The sequence below is a fragment of the Medicago truncatula genome, chromosome 3, assembly GCF_003473485.1.
Source record: "Medicago truncatula cultivar Jemalong A17 chromosome 3, MtrunA17r5.0-ANR, whole genome shotgun sequence".
Classification (NCBI taxonomy): Eukaryota; Viridiplantae; Streptophyta; class Magnoliopsida; order Fabales; family Fabaceae; genus Medicago; species Medicago truncatula.
In genome coordinates, this window is record NC_053044.1 from 17,291,560 (window position 1) to 17,313,671 (window position 22,112).

Genomic DNA, 22,112 nt, shown 5'->3' on the forward strand with positions numbered 1-22,112 from the left:
GGAACTTTGTTATTGCTTTTCTATTCCTTACATATTGTTTTTGAAGATTTATGACTATGTTTTTAGATTGGATTTTTATGAGACATTTATGAAGGGGCCTTCGTGCCAAAGACTGTTTTAGTTATTGAATAAATTCCGCTGCGAAGTATTAAAGATCTTGTTATTGAATTTTAAAGGATAAATAGTTATTTATTCAGTTTATAATTTTAAGAAAAGAATGTGACATTCCGTTTTATGTGAATACTCTGATTAATTAAATGAAATTTTTATGTTGGGAAAACGGGGTGTTACAGAAGGTTTGAAAACCACCTTGGTATCTGAGAGTGCTGCTCAGTCAGAACCAGAAGCATCTAGTTCTAAGGCTGTGATTAATTCAAAGCCAAAGGACATCGTTCCTTAGCCCGGTTATTTCAACACCTTGCCTTTGTTGTTCGGTGCTTATCCTCTGAACCTCCGTTTGCATCCATGCCCATCTTTCATTAACAAAGTTCCCTTCGGCATCATGGTGATGAAATTCCTCATCATGGTGCAAGTTTGCACCTTCCTCCTCACCTAGATTGTGCTCCTCATGAACCTGTGGAACATCACCAACATACAACAAATTTTCTTCCACCTCGGTGTTATTCCGAGATGGGTTAGGAAAGATAATCAAACATAAAGGCACATGGAGCTGAAGCTCATAAGTTGTGTTATCAGGTAGATGAGGCTTAATGAAATTCATAGCAATGAGGGTTTCTGTGTTAAGGCTATTGTCACCCTCAATTAGGATTACATCATTAGACCTATCCAACAATCCCAAGACAAGAAAAGTCTACTCACTCATGTTCATCGTAGACATAGAAGAGTAGAAAAAGATCATAAAGTAAATAACAAGAAATAAAGAAAGAACTTTTATTAAGAAAGACAATTGTCATTATTGAATTCCAAGAACAAAAGATGATTCTATTGTGATATCTAGCTACTCTATTTATAGTGTACAATGACTTAAAACCTAAGCAATACATCACTAGAATGTTCCACAAGAAACCACAGGATTTTAGGTCAGAAATACACTAAAATATGTAGCTTGTCTTTGAAGCAGGAGCAGCAAAAGAGGTCCTGAAGGTTGGCACGGTCGTGCTGCTGGTGGCACGGGCCGTGCCAAGTCACTGACTTTGGGAGAGACATATTTTTGTCCCATATTTTCGTATTTTCATTCTGAATCAGCTCCAAACCCTTTTCTTTTGCTCCAAGACTCAATCTTTAGAATATTTGTTCCTGAACTATAATAATTTGCAATTGAAGTAAAAGAGTTCTAAAAAGGAAATTAAATTAAATTAAATAAACTTAAATCTAAATAAAACGGAGTCAAATATTATATTAAAACCACTAATTATTGACTCATCACTATAAATCACAGAAGCTACTTTGCTTCTGTCAATGTCAGATATAATAAAATCTTCAAGAGCAATTTCATGTTTACTTCAAGGTTTTCCATCACACTTTTCTTGTAGCTTCTGACAAATAAACTTGAGTTTGTCTTCATAAATTCTACAATAGAATTCAAAGCCTCCAAGTCCTCCATCAGATGCCTTCAGATCCAATAGAGTTGATTCTTGTTGTTTTATTAAAACAACATATTTTTCTTTTAAATCATTTATCTCATTGGTTCTGTGTTCAAAGTGTGTAAGAAGCTCTTTTAGAGACTCAATAAGTTCTTCTCTAGGAATTTTAGAATATACCTCATTTTTATCTTCAGAGTCTGAGTCAAGTTCATCTTCTGAAGTCACTGTCGCCACTAACCCCAGATTCACTATCACAATCTTCCCAAGTTGCCATTAAACTCTGCTTAATCTGCTTTCTGAATTGGTTTGACTTGAAAGTTAGTTTCTTGGACTTATGATTTGATTTCTCCTTCTGAAGATCAGGGCAATCAGCAATGAAGTGTCCAGGCTTCTTACAGTTGAAGCAACCCTTCTTGTTCTTCTTTGCCAGATATTGAAGCTTGTTGGAAAGCATAGCCATTTTCTCAATAGTCTCTTCATTAGAATCTCGATCAGGGGATTCTTCTTCAGATTCAATGACTTTGAGAGCTTTAGATGACTTTCCTTTAGATGGCAGAGCAATAGATTTTGTCTTCTTAGTAGACTCAAGGATCCGAAGATTCAAGGAGCACCAAATTCAAGGGGGTTTGTTTTACATAGGAGTTGAAAAATTAGGGCTTTAATTTGAAGGAACTCTTGTAAACATTGTAATCAACCTTTCATACATAGCGGATGACCTTGGTGAAGGCGTACTTCATCAAGTAGAGTAGAGGTAGCCCTTAGCGAGGACGAACAATGGTGAACTACTATAAACATTGGTTCTCTATCTCTCTCTCTCTCTCTACTTTTAATATAGCACTTGGTTATTTGAATAATTGATTCGTGAATTGCTAGTTTTGATCTAAGTAGTGTTTTCTCAAAAGATTAATCTAAATCCATTTGATTTAGGTTAAAACTGTAACATCCCGTTTTCCCACCTTGAAATTTTTTACATAATAATCAGAGTAATTAACTTAAACAGGATGTCACGCTACTTTAAAAGATAAATAGAGTAGAATTACTATTTATTTAAACATCTTTCATCAATAATTCAAATTACATCGCAGCGGAAAAACATTTCATTATTCAACAAAATGGCACTACGGCCTTAACATTAACAACTTATTAAAATTCCATTCTAGGTGGTTCATCAACATAATTCATAAATATACGTAACAAATGGAAAACAATGCAAAGATCCCCATCCCGTTACGTATCAGAGCGACCATAAGATGACGCGTGAGAGAGTCAACTCACATCAACAACTAATTCTGGATCTGCACGTTATCCACGTAGAGGCAACATTCAAACAGATGGGGTGAGATTTCACATTCAATAATAATAAGCATATAATTCTTTAAAAGAATTTAACAACACATAACAACATCTATTCATCATTAGCAATACTAATAAACAATAATTTAGATAAGAGGATTTATCAACATAAAACAACAGTAAATTATCATCAACAATGCTTCACATAAACAACAACGATAAAATATATTAATCCTTCACCTAGTTCCAACTATAAATCATCAATCAACTTCAAATCATCATTAACAATGCTTCACATAAACAACAACAATAAATAATATTGATATTTCCCATAGTTTCTCATTAACAACTCATTAGTAATTGACAACTTAACAACAACGACAATGCGACAACAACGACATCAACTCGACAATGCAACAACAACGACATCATCTCGACAATGCAACTACAACAACTTAATCATGCATGTGGTACCAACCGGGACATCAAGTCCCCAACATATAGAGCATAAATATACTCACAGGGCATCAAGCCCCCAACTTATAAAGCAAATAGGCTCACAGGGCATTAAGCCCCCAACTTATAGAGCATGGATATACTCACAGGGCATCAAGCCCCCAACTTATAGAGCAAATAGGCTCACGGGGCATCAAGCCCTCAACTTCAATGACTATGCATGGACTCGGCAACCAACAATTTAAACAACTTGCAACTTAGACAACTTCAAACTTAGACAACAACTTACATCTTAGTGACTTTGGCAATAACTTGCAACTTTAACGACATTGATGACAACAGCGGCAATGATAACAACAACGACTTTGCATCATAATATCATAATTCATCGATGTATACATTCATATAGTAATTCATTAATTATGAACAACATCATATAACATCATATTTATCAACATATACATTCATATAATAATTCATAAATCATTAACAACATCATATAACATCATATTCATCAACATATACATTCATATAATAATTCATAAATCATAATCAACATCATATAACATCATACTCATCAACATATACATTCATATAATTATTCATCAATCATGAACAACATCATATAACATTATATTCATCAACATATACCTTCATATAATACTTCATCAATCATGAACAACAGCATATAACATCATAACATAGGTTAAATACTCTTAAACACCTTAATTGAACTCATAATACACAAGCTTTGAAGTTTGGAGACAATCCATAAGTTTTGGGTTGACCTAGAAATAGTTATGCGGAATTTTCATAAAATTTCACTAAGACCTGCTTGGAGTATTTTCATCATAACTCAAAAACAAAACATGATTTTCAAGTCAAACCAAATCCACTGGAAAGCTAACACAATTATCTACAACTTTCATGTGAAAAACGGAAACATGTGAAAAAGACGCAAGAACATGAAACAGGAGATGCTGTCACTGTGCAGCTCTTGGGAAAAACCCATTTTTCACCCCAAAATCCCAATATTGACTTCTCAATGCCCAAATTTGATTCCAAAACTTGTCTAACCATTTATATAGATCAATCATCAACAACTTAATTAAGTATACATATATACATAACTTCAATTTGATTCCAAAAAATTAAGCATACATATATACATAACTTGAGCATATAAATTCATCATCAACAACTTAATTAACATCAAATTCACATACCTAAACATTGCATCAAAACATAAGCACAAATTTGACCAATTAAATCCACAATAATCACTTTATACAAATAGACACTTATGGGTAGAAGTAGAAAAAGTGATTGTACAAAAGATTATGAATGAAATATAACCCTAATTTCTATAACAGCAAAACTAACAACAACTACAAGGTTAAACCCTTTTTCAGAATTATACAATCCATTATTAGAAAAAGCTAGTCCGACCCTTACCTTAGATTGATCGATTGAAAGGTTCTCTTCTCTGGTTCTCCTCTTCTCTTGGTTTTCTCCCTTTTTCTCCAAAAACAGGTTTCACGTAATCCTTATTTTCTAATTCTAACTCTCCCCTTTTATATAAATTCTTAAACTACTTATTTTTTCTTATTTCCAAATATGTCCTCCAAGTCTCAATATTCTATTCTAATATATATATAATATATATATATATATATATATATATAATATTAAATATTTCTATAACAAATAACAAAAATATCTCTATAACAAATATATATTTCTATAACATATATATTTCTACACCAAATATGAAATATATTTCTACACCAGATAGCATATATATTTCTACATCAAATAAAAAATATATTTTTACACCAGATAACATATATATTTCTACACCAAATAACATATATATTTCTACATCAAATAACAAATATATTTCTACACCAGATAACATATATATTTTTACACCAAATAACAAATATATTTCTACACCAGATAACATATATATTTTTACACCAAATAACAAATATATTTCTACACCAGATAACATATATATTTCTACTAATAAATACCAACATATAACATAACAAAATATCACTCATCAAAATAAATCGACTAAATTATAAAAAGACATCTAAACTCAATAAAATAAATAAATAATAAAATAGGGCGTTACAAAAATAATTTCACTTGGATCAATTAATTGCAATACCAATTCAATTTTTCAAATTCATGTGTTTTGTGTTTTCAATTGATAATTAAGTTTATTGTCATATAGGTTTGGTTTGAAATTGTGTATTGTTTTGTATCTTGTTCAAGGATTATTAACTATTGATTGTGTAAAAAGATTTGTATCGTGAATCTCTTAATTCTAAGATAAAATCTTATTCCACATATTTTTTATTTTGATTGATTCATTGTTTTGTGATTGTTCAAGCAAATTTCCAATAGTCAATTTCATTAAAATTCATTTTTATCAAATCTCAAAAAAGTTTTTCAAAAAGCTATTCACCCCCTAGCTTGGTAACCATCTAGCCATATAGACCAACGAAACGCATATGAAAAACCCATAAACTCTTGTGTTCATTCATTACATGATGAACCTAGATGAATGTCTGATGAACATCAACATTCTGATGAAGAACACAACAACATTCTGATGTTCATCCTGAAGAACACAACAACATTCTGTGGCATAACACCATTGGTCACCTTACAACGACTATATGAGCCTAAAAACTCTATAAATAAAGATCAAAGGCTCGGCATTACTTACACCATTGCAAAGCATACAATAAAACATTTGAAGCGTGTTTGAAGCTCTTGCAATTTGAATTGATCATCACCGAGATTCTTTATATCTTCTTGTAGTGTGAATTGTAACACCCTACTTCTATTAAAGCGATAAAACACGCGAATAATGCAAATATTCAAGACATAGACGTTCGTCTTCAACAGATTCCAAAACAACATGCATATATATAAAGTTCCTCAAAAGTCGCAGCGGATATAAAACATACATATCCAAAATACACATGTCATAAACTCACCAATACATCAACATATAAAATCTCTAATCTCGACAAGTGGGTAAAATCTCAAAAACATAAATCAATCCAAAATAAATTATAGACCGACACTCCTACATCAGAGCCTATACTAAGACAGATAAACAGAGGAAGCTCCTACTATCCTCGAGCAACTCATCGCTCAAGCTAAGAGATCACTCCTGCACGCCGTCTACCCATTCATACAAACAGGTAGGTGGTCAAAGACCATTGGGGGTTAGCTTCACATCAATCATAATCAACTCCTGCACACCGTCTACCTATTTACATTGATTAGTTCAAAACCCTAAAGCGACAAAACTTGAGTTGATGCACTGTGCAACTTGTAACGCTCTACTTCTATTAAAGCGATAAAACACGTGAATAAAACATTTAGTCAAGAAATAGACGTCACGTCTCCAAAATGTTCTCCAAAAATATAACATGCATAAAAATTTAAACAGCTACGCATCGGATATATAGCATACATCTCCAAGTATACATGTCATAAACTCCAAATACATCAATACATAAAATCTCCAAATCCCGACACATGGGTAAAACCTCATCAACATAAACCAACGTAAAAAAAAAAAAAGACAAGACGACATCGTAATCAGAGCCCTAAGTTAAGACTCCAAAAACAGATAGATGAGGTAGTTCTGCTATCTTCAAGCACTCACCAAGCATGCAACAAAACTAATCATGCACACTGTCTTCCCATTCATATAAATAGGTAGGCGGTCCATCACAGACCACTGGGGGTTAGCTTCACATAAATCATAATCAACATAAACAAACATAAGCATTCAAGGATTTCATGCATAACATATATACATACCCATCCCTCCTAGAATACTAACATCACATGATTATTATCCCCCATTCCATACACCTCAAGCTATCACATTATTAACCTAGCATAGAAAGCATATTCAATCTCTAATCAAGTCATCGACATAAGCTCATCATTTATCAACATCAATCAATGAAAGAATTACTCACCTTATTATTCATTTAACATACTTTACTCAACAAATACACTTCATCATTTCAAAGTTATAAGCAAGCAATTATCATTATCAAGGAATCACCACATCATAAATATATATATATATATATATATATACACAATTCTCACCTCATCACTATTACCAAAATAATTATAATCAAATAGTTTCACCAAGTGTACAAGCACAAACGAGTAAGACATGCAATTAGAGCATAGCTCAATTACTTACAACCATCAACAAAGTCCACCAATCCACATAGGTCATACCATTCAACAAATTTCACCAAGTCATATATTCAATTATGACACGACTCATCAACTATTCAAATGCATGCAATGTTCTAGACTATTCTAGATGCATGCGGTACCAAAGTTTGGACAACGGAGGTAATATTACCGAATAATCCACCCATCATCATGATTCCCATCTTCATGATTAATTTGGATACAACCGGATATACCGATTCATTCCCCCATCTTCGTGATTTTCCCATCTTCGTAATTACATACTGAATGAAATGAATGCATGGGCTTCAAGTAATGACTCGACAATGCATAACTAAAAACTCATCATCATTATATGATTTACACCATTATATAATATATACATCCCATCTTCAAGATTAACAACTCATTTGCAACATCAAATAATTACAATCCATACATAACAAATCATCATCACTTAACATATATGCATGCACCGAATATATCACAATCAATTAACATATATGTATTCACCAACAATATCACAATCGATCAACATATATGTATTCACCAACCATATCACAATCAATCAACATATATGTATTCACCAACATCAACTATATCATATAATTCAACAACATCACACTATTTCTCACAATCCAAATAAAGGAGAAAAATACTTCAAATTATGATAAACATCATATTCAACACCTAGCAATCATCCACATATCTTCATATAATCATAACAAACTATCCACAAAAGATTTGCTAAGTATTTGGTCTTAAAGATTATTTTCGACAAAGCTCGTCTCTCATTTTACAACTTTAAAATAATTGAGACAAATGAACCAAAACCAAGTAAATAACTCTAGGGCCTCGACTATGTATACACTTTGATCACATATGAGTGTAGTTGAATATACATGTGCATTTCACCGGCCGACCACGAAAAAATCACCAATATCACAAAGTTACGACAAGTTCGTATCATTTTACCATTTCCCAAGTTATCCGACAAAACAGAGTAAACACATTTGGAAACCTCAACTAAGTATATACACAAATCATATATGAGTGCAGTAGTGTATACATCAACGTCTCATAGGCCAACTCACTTAAATTTCAAAGTTTTGCAAAGTTCGTATTGTTTCTCCCATATTGCAAAACCAATTCATTTTCAAAACAAAACCAAGTTAGAATCAAGCTATCATACTCTTAGAAGCTTAATTATAAATTGATTGAATAATGTTAGGTGTTTGGAATCCATTGGCATGCTTAAAAGTACACAAAAACACGAAAAAATGAGGTTTCTGGATTCTGCAGAACTGACACGGTCGCGTCTTCAGGACACACGGTCGTGTCATCTAGACACACGGTCGTGTCACCACACCAGTACAGCAAAATGCATTTTTAAGTTTTCGCGCATAAAATCTTGTTTTCGAATCCGATTTCAGTTACGTTTTCGCCCATGCATTCCTAACACTTAGACCATACAAACCACACTTGAAAACTTGACATTTCAACATTAAAACAACTTAATCAAATTCATCCAAAAATGACTTATTTTGCAAAAGCTCTTAAAACGACTTTTACTCAAAAATCCATTTTCTTCCCAAAATGATTTCTCTCCAAAACCAAGTGATTAAAACAGAAAATCATATCATCCCAATTCATTCTAACAACCTCCTTAACTCATTCAATGTCATCAAAATCAAACTTCTTCATTATCAACCCATTTTCACAAAACCATCAACAACAACTTAAATTACATCATAAATCCATGATTATGAACACCCAAGTTATGAATCATCAACAACAATATCTCATAACAACAACAACATCATTTAAACATGAATTCCACCACACATCAACAACAACATAGCACAATTCAACAATTAGAGCACAATTCACAACATATCCATTTTAACATATTATGAACATGCAATTTCATCATCAACAATTCAATTATGAATAATTTCATATCCTCAAACATATCACTAAAACTAGAGCACGAATTTCAACAAATAAGCTCACAATAATCACTTATCCAAATTAAGGACTTATGCAAAGAATTAGAGAAAAGATTACAACTAAGTGATTATGATTGAAATCTAACCCCCTTACCTCAATAAGCAATAATCCTAACAAAAGCTTCCATTTAGCCCTTAGAATCTCTAGCTCCTCTTGGTTCTTCAAGCTTCTATCCTCTAACCCTTCTTCTCTTCCTCTTGCTCTTTCTCTCTACCTCTTCTCAAAATTTTGTAAAATGAATGTGAACCCTAAATCTCTTAAAGACTAAGGTTTAAATAGTGTCCACACTATTGGGCTTAACCCTTAATGTCTTAATGGGCTCAATTCACTCATTAACCAATTCAAAAATGTTTCTACTCACTTAACGGTAAAAATAATAATAACGATCACTTACCGGTTAAAAAAATAAATTACTACAACCCACTAGCAACTTAGTAAAACAATGGTTCTCACCTGAAACACTAAAAATAATCCTCATCATAAAATTACTAATTTACCCTTACTCGCTAATGACCATAATACCCCGAGTCCAAAATGACTAAAATACCCTTCTAACATCGAATTCTAATAATCGCCACCAAAATACACACAGAGGCAATTAATCACATATAAGCACATATCAACACGTATTAAAACAATTAAAAATAAATCTAACGAAAATCGGGATGTTACACAACTTGCCATGGTCGCCAAAAACACGCCATGGCGAGCTGGACAATTGCTTCACACGCCATGGCCACCAGTTTACTCGCCATGGCGAGCTTAGACAGATAGTTCTCGGGAAAAACTCCATTTTCACTCCAACATCCCAATTTTAATTCTCCAATGCCCAAATTCATCCTCAAAGTTTGTCTAAACGTTTATAAACATAAAAAGGCACTCAAATCCATATAAAACTTGAACTAAAACATCATTCCAACAAAAATCACCATTTGAACTATTTTTGGTAAAAGTTTCAAAAACCACACAAATTCACACCACAACTTTATGATTACGATTACCCAAGGTTTCAATTGTAACGCCCTCTTTGAATTATTTAATTATTTAATTATTTATTTGAGTCTAGAAGTTATTAAGATGAGTTTATATTATATTTATATGATATAGGTGTGTTTTAAGAGATTTATATGATTGAGGTGATTTTATGAGGAGTTGTGACTTATTTTATCGTTTAATAAAATAAGATTTGAAAATAAAATAATTATTGAGTTTAGGGGTTGTTTTGAGATTTTAGAGAGTTTTGGGGGAGAAAGAGAAATAAGATAAGATAGATGGAGGAGATATAAATAGGAGAGACCTAGTTAAGAAAAACATTACATACGATCAGTTTTTGGAGAAAAGGGAGAAAAAGCCAAGAGAAGAGAAAAGACCTAGAAAGCTGCGATTTTTTATTCTAAGGTAAGGGTGAGACTAGCATTCAATTCTATTATCCTATATAATTCATATGATTGTAATTAGCAAGTGTATGATTGAATTAGAGAAGTTGGAAAACTAGGGTTAATGAGAGGAATTGATGATTAATTGATGTAGAATGGTTAGATTGATGTAGAAACTGTTTACAGACCTTAGACAAGTCATAAGATCATAGTTTTAAAACTCGGCTCGGTCATCGACTCGGCGGGGGTACTGGGTCAATGGGTCAATGGTCGAACCACTGAGTCATTGGTCGAACCGCATGACTAAATCGGAACCACTCGGATGACTCGGTTAGATAACTCGGTCCTTAGATTAAATTTATATAGTTATTTAACCGGATTAACTCGGATTAAATCGGATGACTCGGTCGTATTCCTATCTTTTTGCTATTTTTATTTGATATATTTTATGACTAATCAATAAAGTAATAATTTTATAAGATATAGGTGTTTAATATTTTTTTTAAGAACTAGTTACAAACCCGTGCTTCGCACGGATTCAATAACACGTTTGATAAAATATTACATTGATAGGATAGATGTTAAAACGACGGAATATCATGGTTCATCGTAAGATCTTAATATATGAACTTAAATAAGCATGATTTGTGATTAACACATCACAGTGAAGGGTTCATGGTAAATATATAATTACTCCATACTATGGTAAAGTAACTTAATATTTAGGAAATTAAAAACTGGAACCAATAAAGGAACTAATGATGTGCAAATTACGATTACATGCGAACTAAAATTGTAAAAGGGAGTGCTACTGTTACGTGGTTACTATAAAGGTGGTGATATCTATATTTACACCATGCAGAATGAAGGATAGAAGTTACTTTAGTGATATCATACAAAATAAACATTTTAAGAACTTAAACTTCAAAGGTTGTAAATCTTTGCTTAGGCAATCTCATTAGCATGAATTTCATCAAGCACAAGAAGAAACTGCTAACCAGAAACTACATCATCAGTAAAAGTCTTGTGTATGAACTATAGCTGATAACCTTTTAAATCTTTAAATTCAAAAGAAGAGATGTTAAAACGACATAATTAAGAGATGTTAAACACCACTGATATTGTTTGCATTGCTTCCAAATTTTTTGAATGTAGGCAAAAATAGTAGAAGGAAAATGGACTCAAAGGAACACAAGGGTGAGAAGTAACAATATAAAATGTAGTGTACAGATCTTGCACAAAGAGAACTTATGCAGTCAAGAGCTGGTACTGTGCTCAGTCTTAGTTTAGCAACAGTTTAAAAGCATTTATCAATAATTAATTTTTTGATAGAGAAAACCATTTATCAGTTAATCTTAAAGACAAATAAAATACAAAATATGCAGACAAGAATCAGACATGTGGAATTCACATCACAGAAAAATAAAAAGAGAATTACAATAATCTGTATTCACATTGATCCAACAAAAATATGACATTCAAAACAAAGTATAGTCAATGAAAAGGAGTCATTGATGAGTACTGTGAAATAAGGTTGGCATTATTGCTGAAACAGTAAACAAACATTTACGCAAAAACTATAATTTGATCTTGCTTAGCTATATTAAATACATACATTATTTTACATTTTGAAACACCTCCTTGAACACAACATTTATTGTATTACACATCATCTTGTTTGATTTGTCATGTATTAATATTCTAAGACCTTTCTTGCTCTTGACTCTCGATAAAGCCACATACAATTGTCCATGACTAAAAACATCTTTTGGCAAATATAAACCTACATGATCCAAAGACTGACCTTGTGATTTATTAATTGTCATTGCAAACGATACACCAATCGGAAATTGCCTCCGCAAAAGTTTAAACGGCCACGGTGATTGTGAAGGTGATAATGACATTCTTGGAATGTATACCTTGTTTCCAATATTTTTTCCAGTTATAATGTTGGCCTCAATAACATGATTACCAAGCCTCGTGACTGTTAATCGAGTTCCATTGCATAAGCCATCTGCTTGATCTAAATTCCTTAATAACATTATTGGTGTTCCAACTTTGAGTTTGATAGAATGATTTGGTAACCCAGATGTTTGAAGACAGTTAAGAAATTCTGATGTCACCTGTTCAAAACCATCGTTTTCATTTGCTTCACTGCGATCTATGGAATTTGAACTAAAATATTCCTTTTCTTCTCCTGCATAATTAAAAACATGTAAGCATTGGTTTAGCAAATGTTTCAAACTATAATATGGATTAGTATATTACCTGGGAGAAGATCCAAAACATGGTTATTAATATCATCAACAACCTGAATTGTAGAAGCCAGTATAGCCCTATTCCTCAAGAAATTTCCATCTTGAAAATTCTCAATTAAATTCGGATATGTGCTCTGAACAATTGCTTCAATAGGATTTGTAAAATCAGTTATTAAAAGCTCACGTGGGATCTCAATATCATTATAACCATCATTTCCTTCACCAATCTTTCCATCACCAACTCTCAAAATCCATTCAGAAAACTTTCTTATCTCTTCTGAATTTTGTGATCGATCATTCGAGAGTCGCATATTCCTTGTCAATTTCAAAACTTTGCAGTGATTCCAAATATATGAGGCATTTATTGTAGAATGGATGATATCTGATCTATTTCCGTTTGGTACAACCGGAAGTATTTGTCTGAAATCACCTCCAAACACTACAACTTTTCCACCGAAAATTAGTTTTGAAGGCTTTCCTCTGACACTCATGATATCTCTCAAAGATTTATCCAAAGCCTCAAAACAAAATATGTGTGCCATTGGTGCCTCATCCCATATAATCAACTTTGTTTGCTTTAAAAGTTCAGCCAAGTCAGTTCCTTGTTCTATGTTGCAAATCGATGATCGAAGTGTAGGAACGGGGATTTTGAATCTTGAATGCGCAGTTCTTCCACCTGGCAATAATAAAGCAGCAATACCACTTGTTGCAACAGTGAGAACGATATCCTTTTTTGATCTCAACGCTGCAGCCAAAGTATTCCACATATATGTTTTCCCAGTTCCTCCATAACCATAGAGAAAAAAGACCCCACCTTGTTGTTTTGTCACTGCCTTCATGATCTCTTCATAAATGTCCCTTTGTTCATCTAACATAAAGAGATAAAATAGAAAAATATGCTATGTATTAGCAAAAATATTTCTTTTAAAGAAGTTAATATGCTAACCTGTAAGAGAAGCAAACAATTGTTGAAAAATTTGTTCTTGAACAACAGGGTCATAATTCCTTTCATCATCTATTAATCTGTTTCCGAAGAAATCAGCAATATAACCATTAGGATACGGCATGCATTTGAACTCTTTTAAGCTTCTTCCATTTGATTGCAAGTGTTTCTCAATTTCAATAAGTGTCAAATTTTTCAATTCATCATCCGTTAACATTAAATCTGCAATAAAATACCATTCTATAAATAAATAAACCGATCGATGAATTAATACGAATAAATTGAAATTTGTTTCAACATTGTACCTGGGTTTCTTGTGAGTCTCCTTTGATCATAAAGAATTCCATCATAAAGGAACCTCCATGAGTTCTCCCAAACATGGTTAGGCCTATCCATTGATTCGGACAATAGCATGCATACAAAAAGCTTCCTTAAAAAATAACCTGAACCCCATAGATGTGCTTCCTTTATTCCTTGAATAAATTCTCTATCATCTTGTAAAAACCCCATTGCATAACATGCCTCTCGGAAAGTAAGATATTGGATTCCCTTAACAAATTTGAGATCCTTGTAAGATGTCGGACCCCTAGCAACAGTTAGCATCATTCTCAAATAATACAATTCTCTAGTACTTTGAGGCACCCAAGTGAGTCTCCCAATGGTATAGCCCTTTTTTCGAGGTTTCCATGATCTTCTTTCTTTCACATAAACAAACTTCGAAACGAACTCACTGTAGGTTAATAATCTTCCTTCTGGATACAACTTATTAGCTTCCATCCAAGAAGTGAACATCGATTCAGTCACACTTGGCTTGAGGAGAACATCACCAATTTTCTCATGATCTTTATAGTAAACACAATTTTCACCCTCATCATGAAAGAATAATCTTTGTACAACAGGTTTTCTACCATGTATTGAATAAGAAAATATTCTCCAGCATGCTTCACTTGCTGAAACATATCTACAATTGAGATGTTGTTTGATTTCATCTAATTCTCTATGCTGAGAAGATGAACCTTGATCTTCATTAGACTCAATCATAGCACTGATTCTATCTGACCCCTTATTAATGTATTTAAACAAATATTTAATGGAGGAACTTTGATTGCACCATTCCATATTTATGTGAGCTTGATATTTAAGAAGCAAAGTTGGATTATGCGGAACAACATGTGAATTGTCAAAAACAATGTCTCCTTTTTCTATGGTGCGACCATTTTTTCTTCTTTTGTAAATCGGAAACCCTTCTTGATCAACAATTGTCGATGCCTGGAACTTTTTGGGATAATACTTAGAACATCTTCCCTCTCTCATGCATGGTGAACTTTGATTTGCCAAACCACATGGACCATGAATCATGTGTGCCTTAACCAAATCATACAATTCTGGTTCTTTCATAGGATCGGGTATCTCCGCAGAAATAATTTTGTCAATATCATCTGGAGCAGGATATTTATTTGATGGATGCAAGAAGAGCAAAATATGTGCATGAGGCAGCCCTCTTTTTTGAAACTCAATTGTATACATATCTATTAAAAAGAAAAAGGATTACTAAGATAAAATTTAGATAAAAAATAAGAACCAACAAAAGTGATAGAATAAAAGAAAACCTACATGCCAAAACTTTCCCCAATATTCCTTTCTTTGTTAAATCAAACATTAGTTGATCAAATTTCATTTTAAAGATCCTTGATACAATGTCTGGCCGATCATGTGCCCTCTGATGCAAAGGAGTCAACAATCTTAAAATTTCTGGCCATTTCGGATTACATGTAAAGGTAATAAATAGATCAGGAAATCCGACTTTGCTGCATATAGCCATTCCATCAAAGTAAAGTTGATCCATAAAACGGCGGCCTCCAACATAAGTAGATGGCAAAACATATCTTTTTCCTTTTGTCGATCCCTCAACATTATTTTGTTGACTTTCATTACTAAGACTGCTATATTTTGAAACCCTAAGCTTTGTTTGATTCTTTTTAAGCCACCTCAAATTCTCTGCCTCCATCATTGTGAATCCATCCACCAAAAATTCTTGAAGCAACCTTCTTGATGATAATAATGTTTTGCTCTCAAATGCCCTCATTTGGATTCTATATGCAAACCACTCTCTAATTGTTAACCTATTATGTTTCTTAACTTTTGTTGCGTTCTCAGGTTGTGAAGTTTCTCTATGTGATATATTGGGTCTGTATCCATCTTCTCCATATGGGAAAATCAAAGGATATTGGTAAGCAAGATAGCTAGCATGAAATTCATCAATTCTTTGTAAGTGACCACCTTGTGCTTGAATAATAATATCTCTTTCTTCAGCTTCGTCAACATCTCCTACGATTAATGCGGCAACTTCGGACACAGTTGGGAGATTGTCGATTCGACCATCAGTTTTCCTATCCCAAATTAACCTAAGTTTAAGATCAGGGACATTTATACCAGAATCCAATCTTTCCCTTGCCATTTTGAAAGATTTTGCATGAGTGTTATATTTATACAACATCTTTGATAGATTTTCAACAATTGTAGGATCAATATTTTGGTTATTCCTGTAAAACAATGCATATATGTGTATATATATATATATCAGAATATATATTAATAATGTAATCGAATGTGTTTAAATGTTAGACCTTACGCTCATCAAAACATCAAAAAGTAAATGCCGGATTACCTCACTTCCTGAATTCGATTTTGTATCTCATTTTCTGTGTCGTAGATGTAAAGTTGAGCAAATTTAGGAGCCTCTCCATCCTTTGGCAACAAACTACCGATCCTATGACAAAACTGACCTTGAATTCTAACTGTGGGTGGTCCTCTTCGACCATTAAAATCGGAATCAAATTTTGCTCCAGGCGATGTGAATGCAAACATCATGTTATAAATTCTAATCTGATTAAGAAAATTTTTACTCTCTGGAGCCTCAAAATCAAACAACAAATGTCTCAAAAACTCTGGAGGTTCTGGCAAAGTCGGTAGCTGCACGTTTCCCTTACCGCAGCATAAAGAAAATTTGGGATTTGCCGAATGCTTACTTTTCCTAAGTCGTTCGTTGTACCACAAACAGGCGCCGCAATAACCACACTCAAATAAAGGATCTCCAAGATCTTCATAACTTGCTATATTTAACAAAATTAAGGAATTATGATGTAATTACAAACTCGTAAAAACTAATCAAGGTTATGCTTAAATAAAATCTTACATTGATTAGATGATCCATTATTGTGCCTTTGTTGAAATTCTCCATATTCATCATCATCTCCACTTGCAGAATCATAATTACTGCTAGACTCTGCAAAACAAAAATTTTAATTGTCAATGATTCATATGAAACACCAGAATAAGTTTTACCAAGGAATGCATTTAATTACCTGAATTTTCCCATGGATTATAATCATAATCAGTTTCAACCTCACTTTCAAAGTCATTATTGCTCTCTGGTAGAAAGACTTGGGAAATATGTTCCTTAGTTGAGTCTTGTATAGCCATGTTTGATTCAAGTTGACCAACAGTTTCAACTTTGTTCGATGCATAATCATGAGATTGCGTCGAAGTTGATAAATTCTCCCCAGCAAAACAACTTGCACCAACACTATTCGGAAAATGGCTAGAACTTCTTGTTTCATCATGGTCTACCATTCCAATTTCATGTATACGCCTACGCTTCAGGCAACCTAAATTATCAAAAATAATTATTTAATTAAATATCAGTTTAACAAAAATTTATGAAACAATAAAGCACCAAAATAAGAATCATTTCAACTAAATCATCATGCTTACTGGCGCTACCAATTAATTGACTGGACCTCGACAACTGAAATTGTATTGGAATAATTTTTTCCGGTCTACCAGGCCCTTTTCTTTTCTCTGAAACATTGTTATTAGTTTGAATAACATAAGAGAGATTGTTTCGACGTTTATTCGACCGAATATTCATCCTTCTTGCTCTCCTAAGCTTGGCTTCCAATTTTTTTTGTTCTATTTCGTGAACTATCGATCCTCCTACCAAAACAAACAAACAAAAGATAATCATGAGCATCTTAGTCATCAACTATTTTTTTTTACTAATCTAACACAGCAATCAAAAACAAAGTAAGTGAATACACATGCAACTAAAATAACAACAGAAATGAACAATACAAAAAAATTGTCAATGATTTCAAGATAATAATCATATCATTTTTCAAATATTGAAGTCACCAAATTTTTCATATACAAAAAATTTAAATCGATACGATCCAAGTGAATTATACAAATAGCATGACCAAATTTTTTTAACATATCCTTCACCCTACATTACTTTCTCACAAGAAAAATTAAGAACCCAAATCTTGTATTTTATATTTGCAAAACCTCAATAGTTTTAGCCTGATATCTAAAGAGTTCAATATTAGATATAGTTACTTGGTTATAGGCATAGCAAAATGTAGAAACATATTATGTTAATTACATGCAACTTATTTAATTACATAAAGTTAATTGTGGCAAGTTACATTGTTAGACTTAATATATTACAATTAACCAAAATAAGCCACATCTGTTGCATAATCCAAAGCCATTCCACGAAGCTTAAAACCACTATTATAGAGCATAGATCAAATAACTTCGCACATTAGAACGGCATATCCTCAAAAAGCTAAATAAAGATGGAACTGATTACTCCTTCCTAATACATTTAGCCTGCTTAATAAAAGATAATGATGTTGGATCACAGCCATCAGATACAACTCCACCTTTACATTTTTCATCAAACGAACGCTTTGAAGGAGTGCAGTTCCCAATTTGATTTAAACCACCTTGATTGCACACAGAAACAGACTTTTGCTGATACAAAAGTTAAAAAGAGCTAATTAGTTTGTATAAAAAAACATTAAAAAGTTCATTTATTTCAATACTTATCATAATATTACTCTCATTAACAGACCTCATTTTATTTTTACTTAGATATTGTACACATACATACCTCTATTGTTTTATAGACAGATAAAAATCATTTGAGAGAATAACGTTGACATACCATAGAAATGGGAATTGATTTCACGCCCTCGGCAGAAGAGGTCATGTCCTCAACTTTCACGGACAGAGTTGGATCATCAGAAACAATGTTCTATCGCAAGAACATAGAAAAAGAAACAGTATTTAGAACAAAATATATGATAAAAAACATGCAGAAATTAAACCATGCATGAATGAAGTTAGTGATCTAAAATTAGTCTACTAAAGGAACAAGTCATAACCTCATCAATTACTTTAATTATTGAATAAAATAGCAAAATATTAGTTGTTAATTTGCCGGTATCTTCCAAGAGGTAAAAATCCAACCTAAGTCACCCTTATTACTCCACTTTTTAACTCTTATTACCTAATAAAGATGCTAATTTATCCCATTTATAGTAGAGAAGTCTGTTAGTTCTTCCCTAGTTGTTAGTTTTACATCAGTTATAGTACTTCAATAGTTTTATAACTTTGTATAAAATGAGAATTACATCTCAATTCCTCTTTCTATGATATTTCATAATGATCAAAACACCAAAATGGTTTGATATCAATGTCAACCCTTTAAGGTATAGTTAAGGATTCAAAAACAGATTAACCATATTTTCAAATAATAGGCAAATAACATAATGGATTAGATGATCATAATATGAAAGTACAGACACACATACCATAGAAACTGGAACTGATTTCAAGCCTTTACCAGAAGAGGTCTTCTGCTCAACTTTCACTGATTGTGTTGGATTATTGCCGACAATGTTCTACCGCAACACAATCAAAATTAAAACAATGATCAGGAAAAAAATTAAGACTCAAGTTATCACTATAAATAGTTTTCTCCACTATCCTATACATTGATATAAATCATTTGAAGAAATAGTGTAAACCTACCACATGAGTTGGAATGACTTTTGAGCATTCAACAGAAGAACTTGTACTTCGAAGTTCAAATAACTGAGTTGGATCATTGTTGACAACAGTCTATAGTAATGATGAGAATAACCAAACATAAGTCAAAATTAAATAAATAAACAAATTAATTGTAAATAAAATGAATCAACAAACAAACGCAACAAAACCTCATCAACTTCTTGCACATCTGACTGCATTCCATCAGGACGAAGATGACGCTTAATTCTCTCAATAACAGCAGCATCAGAGGAAAAACCTTGCACAGATGATTGATGATAATACGCCTGGTATTTCACACGTAACGCCAACTCAAGTCCAAGCAATTTATCTAAATGCGTGGGATATATCATGGGATCATCCTCATCAACCTTCATGAACAAACATAACTATAAAAGTCAGATTTCCAGCAAATAAAATTAGTAAATAATTAAAGTAGAACCGAAACTAAATTTTACAATCAAATTTACCTCCTGCATGGTTTTTCTAAGAGTATCTGCAGTGACACCAAGAATCTGAACACATTCCTTATCCCAGAACACAAACTCCGACTTATCACCCTCATATACAACTTGAACAACCACCTTATACCTGATAAAAAAGATACATTTTATGATATAACAAACTTTTAATAATAAGAAAGCATATGCTAAAACCAAAATTATAAGTGAATCACATAAAAGTTTAGCTACACAACCTTGTCAACGGAACTTCGACATCCTCTCCACATGAACACTTATAGCTAGCACCACCTGACCTTGAAGCTTTTGGGCATTTGGTGCAGCTTTCATAGTACCAGCCAAATCGATTAGGATTAAACTTGCTTGTTGTGCCAACAGTAATGCAATAGGTGTTCTAAAATAAATTATACAACTCAGTTAAAAAACAAATGCATCACTAACAAAATATCTAAAAATATCCCCATGTGTAAACAAAACAAACCTGAATCAAATTCCTAAATTCACCAATTGCTCTCACTTGAGAAAGATTTGAAAATTCATTATTCTGTGATCTCTGAGAAGAAGTCGAACCTTCACAAAGAGTCCGACCAAGGCCACGACCTTGAGCTTGAAGAATGCAAAATCAAAACATTTATTTAACGTGACATTCCATGATTTCAAACGATCATATCGATATGTTTATGCATTATATACATATGAGATACATTTATTTACCTCTAATGTATCCACCTATATACACATTGATGAATATTTATAATCAAGGAACTCTATTTTTGTATCACCATCCCAAAAATTAACATTCAAAGCACAACGTAAACTTACCTGCTCCTAAATCTCTCAACAACTGGATGTTTGAAATTGATTAACAACCTTGAGCCAGACCAGTTATTGCACATATTCGGCTTACCGTTATCTGAAAAATAAGAACGAAAAAATCAACAAAAACAGAGCGACAAACGACAAAAAGAATTAACAAAATAATACACACGTGATATATTAACCTGTAATTTTGCACTGAGCATGAGTTAATATCAAGACAACAGGTCCTGTAACACCCCGTTTTCCCAATATAAAATTTCTTTAAACATTTATCAGAGTAAGCATCATAAACAACGAGGTATCACATAAAACATAAACCAAAAGTCTGTTAAATAATGATTTAACCTTCAACGATTTATCTTAACAATGCAGCGGAAAATATAGTTGACAAACATAATCATTTTGGCACGCAGGCCCCAACAAAGTATCTCAAAAGAGTTAATCAAAACAGAAATTATCATAGCAGTTCACGTAAAAGAATGAAGCATGTTATAGCATATAACCCCGTCCCGTTACGTATCAGAGCGACCTAGACGACACAGTGAGGCAAGGCCACTCACAGAAGCAACTGCACACTAAACACGATCACCTGCAAGTTACCCATACGAAGGGCAACATTTTCAAGCAGAAGGGGTGAGATTTCATAACAAATTAATATTAATCAAGTAATTCAAATCATAATTAACATTAACATCATATTCATTCTTGGATAACTTTGCATGTTCAAATAACAAGTATCACGTATTCACATATTCAATAAACAAATATCACGTATTCACTTATTCAATCGTCATCAACAACATAGC

The 22,112-nt window shown here is 32.7% G+C and overlaps 2 protein-coding genes and 1 long non-coding RNA gene across 3 annotated transcripts; all 3 read right to left on the minus strand.

Moving 5' to 3' along the window:
- Positions 1-373: 373 nt before the first annotated feature.
- On the minus strand, positions 374-16,586 carry LOC112418149 (uncharacterized). Its single transcript, XM_039831946.1, has 8 exons — positions 15,743-16,586; positions 14,434-15,657; positions 14,132-14,350; positions 13,196-14,053; positions 12,732-13,124; positions 1,941-2,087; positions 1,722-1,792; positions 374-574 (listed from the first exon to the last, which is right to left on the minus strand). Exons 1-8 carry the CDS (start codon positions 16,584-16,586, stop codon positions 374-376), a joined length of 3,957 nt encoding a protein of 1,318 aa, XP_039687880.1.
- Positions 16,587-19,673: 3,087 nt separating this feature from the next.
- LOC120579529 (uncharacterized) lies at positions 19,674-20,505 on the minus strand. Its single transcript, XM_039831947.1, has 5 exons — positions 20,497-20,505; positions 20,197-20,397; positions 20,009-20,098; positions 19,789-19,878; positions 19,674-19,679 (listed from the first exon to the last, which is right to left on the minus strand). Exons 1-5 carry the CDS (start codon positions 20,503-20,505, stop codon positions 19,674-19,676), a joined length of 396 nt encoding a protein of 131 aa, XP_039687881.1.
- Positions 20,503-21,044, minus strand: LOC120579305 (uncharacterized). Its single transcript, XR_005645105.1, has 3 exons — positions 20,969-21,044; positions 20,724-20,881; positions 20,503-20,617 (listed from the first exon to the last, which is right to left on the minus strand). It is a non-coding gene; the product is annotated as an uncharacterized lncRNA (long non-coding RNA).
- Positions 21,045-22,112: the final 1,068 nt, after the last annotated feature.